Source organism: Neolamprologus multifasciatus, chromosome 10 (assembly GCF_963576455.1).
Source record: "Neolamprologus multifasciatus chromosome 10, fNeoMul1.2, whole genome shotgun sequence".
NCBI lineage: Eukaryota > Metazoa > Chordata > Actinopteri > Cichliformes > Cichlidae > Neolamprologus > Neolamprologus multifasciatus.
The window spans coordinates 32,870,787-32,880,155 of NC_140448.1; the positions used below are offsets into that span (position 1 = coordinate 32,870,787).

The 9,369-nt window shown below is 39.1% G+C and overlaps 1 protein-coding gene across 1 annotated transcript; it reads right to left on the reverse strand.

Moving 5' to 3' along the window:
• Nucleotides 1-2,376: 2,376 nt before the first annotated feature.
• On the reverse strand, nucleotides 2,377-3,786 carry LOC146510610 (odorant receptor 131-2-like). The gene has a single exon (XM_085175596.1). It carries the CDS (start codon nucleotides 3,722-3,724, stop codon nucleotides 2,759-2,761), a length of 966 nt encoding a protein of 321 aa, XP_085031722.1. The 5' UTR covers nucleotides 3,725-3,786; the 3' UTR covers nucleotides 2,377-2,758.
• Between the last annotated feature and the right edge of the window lie 5,583 nt (nucleotides 3,787-9,369).

Below are 9,369 nucleotides of genomic sequence, written 5' to 3' on the forward strand. Positions count from 1 at the left end.
CGTTGATCTTGTACAATTCTAGGCATTCCAGTATCCAGGTGTGGGGCATTGAGTCATAGGCCTTCTTGTAATCAATCCAGGCAGTGCACAGGTTGGTCAGCCTGGTCCTGCAGTCTCGGCTGACTGTTCTGTCTACCAGTAGCTGGTGTTTTGCGCCTCTGGTATTCTTGCCAATTCCTTTCTGTGCGCCGCTCATGTATTGACCCATGTGCCTGTTCATCTTAGCCGATATGATGCCTGACAGGAGCTTCCATGTAGTACTGAGGCAGGTTATTGGTCGGTAGTTGGAGGGGACCGGTCCCTTCTTGGGGTCCTTGGGGATCAGGACCGTCCGACCTTCGGTTAGCCATTCCGGGTGTCCCTCGTTAACTAGCAGCTGGTTCATTTGTGCTGCCAGACACTCGTGCAGTGCAGTCAGCTTCTTTAGCCAGTAGGCGTGAACCATGTCGGGCCCTGGTGCTGTCCAACTCTTCATACTGGAGACCCTTTCTTGGATATCTGCCACTGTGATGGTTACTGGACCCTGTTCAGGGAGGTCGCTATGGTCTGGCCTCAGATACACTAGCCACTGAGCATTGCCGTTATGGGTTGCGTCCTTCTCCCACATGTTCTTCCAGTATTGCTCCGTCTCCAGCCTTGGTGGTGCTGTTCTCTTACTGTTCTCCTGCCACTGAGAGTACACCTTTGCTGGTTCTGTGGAGAACAGCTGGTTTATTCTCCTACCTTCTATTCTCATATATATATATAAAATATATGTAATAGGCTAAAATTAGTATCTCCCTCTGTTGGTATTGCAGCTTACTGTAGCTTCCACATGCGTTTACTTTTCATGTTTTGGAGAGGTAAAGCATGAAATGGACATGGTGAACAGGCGTGTCAATTACATCCTTTGTCATGATATCTGGTTGCATATCAGCTCAAGTGTGTGAAAGAAGTTGTTAATTAATCAGAGTACCCTTGAGTTAACTTACAACACAAAGACACCCCCACCCCCCACCAAAAACGCAGAAGTCTCCCAATCATCATGTCCACAGATGATCCTGTCACCTGAAAAAATTAAAATCAAAAGTGACGAAAAGGAAAGTTTAAGTTTTAATATGTGCATGGATCCAAACCGAAAACTGCACGTCATATGTTACAATGTGTGTCACAGTGCTTGACAGTGTTGTGTTTTTAGTCTTTTTTGGCTGTGGGTGGCTTTACTTTTTTTGGTATTAATGATAAATAGACAATGGCAAAGAAGCAAGAGTTGGTTGTACCTTTACATTTTTTTTAACTGTAGAAAATATATTAGAAGAAAAAATATAAATCAGTTTTTGTCTCTATCCACTATTTTTTCCTCTCTTGGATTTCATCATCAACATCAGCAGTTTTTTTTATTTTTTACTGTGTCTTTGCTCCTGTTTTCTTAATTAACCACTGCCATTGTCCTAATGTGTTAAGTCTAAATGTTGTTGTTGTGGCATTGTTGTTTTTCAGTGGCTGAAACCACTCAGAGGTACCGCAGAGAGAAAGCTCCCATCTAACAAAGTCTCCTGATAACTCATTTAATTACATTAAATATTCAGATCCTAACTAATTAATGCTTTTAGTAAATATTGACATGATTAATGAATCCCATGGATATTGATTAGCAGTCTTCGTGGGGAGCAGATGATGTGCATCCCAGCTGAGACAAATTATGGGAAAGTTAACAAGAAGTCAAAGGCAAATCAAGAAAAGTTCACTTCAGTTTCCTTAATGGATCCCATGGACGTTGATTTACTAGTGCGTCAAATCTGAGTGACCCAACTAGTTGACTACTACTGGGCCTTTTAAGTATGCTCAATAGAAAAAACTCATAAACAGTTACATTGAAATTTAAAACCGTATAAAAACAAGAGGAAAACCCTTATTCTCAGATTTATTTGACAGGTAAACTGCACAACTACTTATATCTCATATTAGATATATAAAAATAGCTCCATGCTGAAGTATATTAACATGCAACAGCTAACATCTGAGAAATTTGGTGCATATATGTTGATTATTTGTTGAACAGTGCCAACCAAAAATGCTTCAATACACTCTAAAAAGTAATTCACCAGAACTTTTACCTCCACTTGATTAAATCCATGGCTGCAACATAAAAATTCTAATTTATTGATTAAGATAGACCTTCTAAGTTGCAAACTTTCTTTTTTGGGGTTGTGGTGAATTAATAATGTTGGTAATTACATTAAATTCATTTTATATGTAATTTCAAATTAAATCCCAATGTCAGTGGGCTCAAAATAAAACTCAAGTTGTAATTACTTAAAGAAATTGAATAGATAACTTATTTTATTTCCACTGTAACTTCTGATTTTGTAAAAGACATTTCGAGGTAAATAACATTTCATTTACAATAACAGTTCTAACAAAGCAAAGCATTTGTGCTAGTCACTTGTACTGGATGATGTGATGCTCATACAGTTATGGAAATATTTTGCATTACCACATGTAGCTAATGCTAGCCATTCTAAACGTTAGCACAGGAGAGGATAAGACTTATAAAGTTTCATTTGACAAAAGTCTTCAGCTAAAGAGTGCAACTGTGGCTAAGAAAAGCGTGGTTAAAGTTTTGCTACACAATGCAATCTAATTTTGATCATAGGCTGATTTTGTTTTTCTTTTTACCAAAATTAGACGCCTTTAAGCTGTGAATAGTTTTGTCAGAGGATGACCTAGACCTTTTCTTTTGAACAACATATACAGTATTATTCCAAATTACATTAATTTAATGTTTGAGTAATTTTATACTGTTGGGCAGTTTTATTCGACAGCACAGATGGTACATGAGGATGCCTCTGATCATTTGGTCTCTAATGCCATAGATAAGTGGGCTCAAACATCTGGGGCAAAGGATCATAGACACATAAAGTATACTCCGGATGCGTAAAATTGTTACTCTGTCAAGGACTTTTGAGATCTCTGTAGTCAAAGGGTTATGAATAGTTGAGGACAGACTGAGGCCTAACTGTATCAGGTGCAGCAGCAGTGTGCTACGAACCTTACGGGCTGAAGCTTTATCTGTGGAGGCTGACCTGGCTGCTATCATAACACCAATATAGGAGCAAGTAACTGCAACACCAGCAGATACAAAAATAACCCCAGTGTAAGCTTTGTCATAATGATCAGACATGGGGCCAAGCAACAAAGGAGTGTTAGAGCAAAAGTCTTTCATTTGGAGACTCTCTAAGTCTTCAAAAAGAAAATTTAACAGCAAAATCAGTCGAATAAAAACATTTAGTGAACTGACGGCCCAAACTATGATGATCGCTAGCGCTGTGTTCCCGATGGTGATGATGCTAGCATGCCTTAGAGGGTAGCACACAGCTACATATCTCTCCAGAGACATCACCACCAGTGTGAGAGGAGAAATCCCAGTTGTGAGATTGGCAAGCATGACAAGAAAGCCACAAACAGGATATGTCAGTCTGATTCTAAAAGCAGATAGTAAGTACAATAACTGACTCAGGACCATCTGTATGGTGTCTGCAAAAAGTAAATTATAAAGAAGAACATAACAGGCTGTCTCACGAAACACCGCTTTACTCTTCAAGATGTGTAGCATGGTCCCATTGATGAAGAGCAACACACAGCAAGATGCTGTAATTGGAGCAGAAAATAACAAGACTTCCAGTATCCCTCGGTACTGCAGTCCAACAGTGAAGTTAGTCTTAGATGGAGTGATGTAGGACATGTTAGACACATTTACATGACTGTCCTAAAGATCTGACCAAGGATTTTATCTAGATTTGTTGTCATTCTCAACTAAAAGTCAGTTAACACACAAAAACGTTTTTTTGTTGGAGCTATAACCCAAAGAAACAACAAGTTTTAAGTTCACATTCCAAAGAGAAAAGTTCTGCTTTGTCAGTGGTTAGCAGGTAACAAGCAGTGCTGGTTCCATCTGCTCAGGAGTCTTCTGCAGGATTTACCCACGTCCACATGCATTTTAAGAACTCAGTCCTCGCACACCATTCACATGACAGCATCACATGTAAGTGTAGTAAGCCAATTAGACGGCAGTGAGTAATGTAATCCTTTTTCCAAAACTGTGATCTATCCTTTTCTCAATAGATATGATGACATTAAAAAACCTCAATTACCACCAATGTCTGTTACAAACGCTACTCTCTATAACCGATAAAATAAATAAAATGTTGGCTGTAAACACAATCTCATCAGTCTCGATCTTACAGTATAAGTTTCTGATACTTCACAGAGTTGAGATGGTGATTCAAATGATAGTTGAGAGTCCAGGGTTCCTAGCATTACTGCAAACTGTGAAGAACGTGAGTATACATGACATTACTATTAGATGTTTTTTTTCTTTTATAAGTGTAGACATTCACTTTAAATTCAAAATAAATGCCATATGCAGTTTTGTTTATTTATTGTGTGATTGCTATTTTGTTACATTTTATGGAATTTGTAGATTCATGCACAACAGCTGGAAGTTATAGTACAGTATTCACGGTGTTTCACTTGTTCCACATTGTATCATGTTACCACCTTATCCCAAAGAGGATTAAATTCATTTTTTTCCACCTCAAGATTCAATACACAATGCCCCATGAAAGCAAAGTAAAAAAATTGAAATGACCTATTTCTCAATTAAACAGGATACTGTTCATCAGCTTTGGGTCATTTTAGGGCCTTGAAATACTCTAGGAACAACAAGTAGGCCTGCAGTGTGAGAGCGAAGTGCTCTAATAGGGTGATATGGTACTACAAGGTCATTAAGATAAGATGGGGCCTGATTATTTAAGACCTTGTATGTGAGGAGCAGGATTTTGAATTCTGGATTTAACAGGAAGCCAAAACAGGAGAAATCTGCTCTCTCTTTCTAGTCCCTGTCAGGACTCTTGCTGCAGCATTTTGGATTAACTGAAGGCTTTTCAGGGAGTTTTTAGGACTTCCTAATAATAATAATAATAATAATAATAATAATAATACATTTAGTGTCCTCATTTTCCCTTGACTTATGGGTTCTGTCACTAGTTAGCTGATGCTCTGTGCTGGCAGAAGGTGACACTAAACATGCTCTAAAACTTTAATATTAAATTCAGCTTCACAGACAGTGTTACACCTGAGAAAGTTTGAATTGACCAATTTATAATTCCTTACTTTAGTCCAAAATATAAACCTTTCAAGAATAAAGTAAGTTAAAAATGTAAAGGAGTAAGTAAAGTAAGTTAATAAGTTTTAAACTCTGGATGCCACATGTTCCCAAATCTGTTTTATGCAGTCCCAAAAGGTGGATTCTGTTGATCTGAATGTAGCGTTTACGTCGACATCAATGGAATCCACCTTTTCGGACTTGCTTACATGGACGATTGAGCATGGATCAAGATATTTTATGCAGTGTTGTTGTGTTGTTTGTTAGGTTACTGGTTCAGGTTTTATTCTAAAGGGTTATTGTTAGGATGCCTGGGTCGTTGCGGTCCGAGGGACCGCTTCAGCCGCCTGTTCCCGCTGGAGGGTCCGAGGGGCCGCTTCAGCCGCCTGTTCCCGCTGGAGGGTCCGAGGGACCGCTTCAGCCGCTTGTTCCCGCTGGAGGGTCCGAGGGGCCCGTCCAGCCTCCTGCCTCCGCTGGAGGGTCCGAGGGGCCCGTCCAGCCTCCTGTTCCCGCTGGAGGGTCCGAGGGGCCCGTCCAGCCTCCTGCCTCCGCTGGAGGGTCCGAGGGGCCCGTCCAGCCTCCTGTTCCCGCTGGAGGGTCCGAGGGGCCCGTCCAGCGACCTGCCTCCGCTGGAGGGTCCGAGGGGCCCGTCCAGCGACCTGCGTCGCCTGCAGCGCCACCACCCGCGGCTCCCACGCCGCAGGGGGCGGCCCGCCTGCCTCCGGGCCGCCCCCCTGAACTGCCCGGGTTTGGACTGTTGTGCCGTCAGCCTCCGGGCCGGCCTCCTGAACCTTTTCGAGACTGGTACCTGGGCCTCTGCGCCTTTCATGTGCTTTTTGTCTGTTTTCTTTTGGACTGTTGCTGGGCCGCAGTGCTGTTGTTTTGTTCTGTTTTGGGCTTTTGCTCTCTGTAAATTTTGTCTCTGGCTCCGTGTGTTTGTTTCATTTCTCTGTCTTATCTCATTGTGTTCAGTTTACGCTTCCTTGTCTCGTCAGTTCTGATTTGCCCCAGCTGTGTTTCCCTCCTGTTGTCCATTCCCTGATTGCTCCCTCTATGTATTTAAGCCCTGTGTTTCAGTTTGTCATTGTCGTGATCTACCCTCATTTTGCTGTGTGTTCTGTCTGTGTAAAGTTTACCTTGGAGTCTCAGTTTTGTTACTTTTTTGGAGTTCAGCATTAAAGCTGTATTTAAGTTCACCTTTGATTTCTGTGAGTCTGCATTTTGGGTCCTTCATATCACCACCCCTGCGTGCACACAGCCTTCACATAACAGTTATAAACACCAATATTAACAAAAGAAAGGAACAAGTATGGAGAGTAAGAGTTGTGAGTAAAACTTTGATTCCTACTAAACTTTCCAAATAATTATGTTGTTTTTTTCCTTCTGTAAACTTTGTTTTGAGCTTGATGAAATACTCAGAGGTATAAAAGTCCCCTGATTAGTCATTTAAGCACATTAATTATTTAATTGCTTTTTTAAGGTTGGCAGTAAATAATGGTGTAATAACGCCTCCTGTTGGCATCATTAAGCTTAATGAAGTGAGTGTTGTGTGTATCCCTGTAGGGACAAAGTGTAAGTTTAACAAGCACAAACAAGTATGAATGGAGAAAACTTTAGTCTTCACTGCTTTTCCTGAAGACTTTGCCTACATGTTAAAGATCTGAACTTGTTAACAATAATAAATAATTTGAAATAAATAATTAAATGTTAAAGATCTTAATTTATAATACAGTTTGCAAAAAAATGAAAAGCTTGGATACTTACAGTATATTTTATTATTAAGTAATGTATAGTGTAGTTTTCTATAAAACACCTTAAAGTTAAATACTGCACAAGTTCAAGCGACACAGCAGTTAAAGTGCCTAAAATTAATATGAATGCACATTATGACTATGATACCATAAGACTCATATGTGACACTCTAGCCAAAGTAATTGTTTTCTAAAATGCATCCACCACAATAGTTTAAGATCTGGGTTAGAGAAATCCTCCTTCAGTGCAATGTGGCTGTGGTGGCACCATCATTGAGCCAAAAAACTAAGCAGTATGACAGTAACCATGTAGTGACTGTCGGCAGTGATGCTCACGTAATCCTTCTTGTCTGCTACAGAATTTACAGAAAGTCATACATCATATTATTTTTGCCTGCCTTGCCATGTTCTTTGTTCAGAGCGCTCTTAAAAGGCTTCTGATGATTAAGAATGTCCTTACCTGATTTTAAGGGACATCAAGAAAAATGAACTTAATACTTCAGTACTACTGTGTTTGCCTCTTCAATTTCATGTTGATTTTAAAGTCCTATTAAAGACTAATCTGGCCTATAATGAAGCATTAAATACCCTTGCTCCATTGTCCATTAAGCACTGGTCACTGAGCTCCATGAATGGGGCGAGCGAGCGAGCAAGCGAGTGACAGACAGACAGACAGACAGACAGACAGATAGATAGATAGATAGATAGATAGATAGAAAGTGTAATAAAAAAATGTTTATAAATAAGTACAGTGCAAGTGTCCATGAATGTTAACAGCACAGTTAACAATCAGGGTGAAGGTAGGGCATGTTTGACAACCTGTGGGTAGAAGCTCCAACTACTGACCAATAACCTGCCTCAGTACTACATGGAAGCTCCTGTCAGGCATCATATCGGCTAAGATGAACAGGCACATGGGTCAATACATGAGCGGCGCACAGAAAGGGATGGGCAGGAATACCAGAGGCGCAAAACACCTTGTATTCACATCATCCAGTACACACTTGTACTGGATGATGTGATGCTCATTCAGTTAAGGAAATATTTTGCACTACCACATGTAGCTAATGCTAGCCATTCTAAACTTTAGCACAGGAAAGGATAAGACTTATAAAGTTTCATTTGACAAAAGTCTTCAGCTAAAGAGTGCAACTGTGGCTAAGAAAAGCGTGGTTAAAGTTTTGCTACACAATGCAATCTAATTTTGATCATAGGCTAATTTTGTTTTTCTTTTTACCAAAATTAGACACCTTTAAGCTGTGAATAGTTTTGTCAGAGGATGACCTAGAGGCTTCTTTTTCCCCCCTGGCTCACCTATTTTATGTCTTTATAAAATTTGCATGACCTATATGTAATATTACATTGTAAATTATTTTGGTTACTATTGTGATACAGCTTAAAGTAAGTATTGTTCTTGATCTTAAGAGCTGTAGCTATCTTTGTTTCTTTTTTAAAAAACAAAATCAGGTTGTGTAAAATATTGTTAATGTCATTCCAGTAGCATCATTCTGGCATAGGCTATGTGAATCCTTTTCATGGAGTTTGGTGTAAGTAATCCAGCATTGTGTGTGTGTGTGTGTTCCATTGATCATCTGAATTCATTAAGATTCAGTAAGTATAAAAATCTAACCTATAATTCACTAACTTATTTTTAAAATTTGCTTTACAAGGACACCAAAGAATTTAAGGCCAACCTTGAGAGGCAAGTGATGAAAAGTGCCATCATCGGTGACCGGTACACCCCTGGATCTGACCATAAGACTGCAACCATTGTGGTGGAGGGAACAAAAATCCCAAGGTGCTGTGTGTTACTCATGGGCATAATATATGCTGTCAGTCTGAGCTAATGCAAGGATCTGAAATATACTTTTGAAGTTGTTCAGAAGCTGTTCCTTGACCTTGATGTAACCATCATTATGTTAATGATGCTGACTCTGTTTCAAACATTGTTAACTGTTTTGAATCCTGTATGTGTAACATTGATCTTAAAGGTGTTTGCTGCATTGTGTAAAAGAAAGATGCAAGATCTTGTAAAGTTTGGTAGGCATTGAAAGTTAACATTTACTGAACACTTGCACGGAAGTATTACTGCAACAAAATGTTTTCTAAGTAGATTTTTTGCCAATTGAACACATTTGTTTCTGTGGTGTTAAATACATAAAGGCATATTGTATAACTTGGCTGTGATGGCATAAATCTAAATTTCTGGTTTATTTCACTTTTTAAATACAAAGTGTTGAAATGCCTGCAGTTAAAAGATAAAAAAGTTATTTGATAAAAAAAATGTTGAGTGAATTCCTTTCTTAAAAGCTATTACAATAAAAAAGAAAAAAGAAATAAGAGAAAGCTAAAATGATGATAATAATGAGGAAAATCAGCAACTTAATATTTTAAATAATGAACTTTAAAAAATGTTTTTGTAATTGCTGTTATTAATTATAATAATTTTAAATAATGTGAAAAAGGTAATTG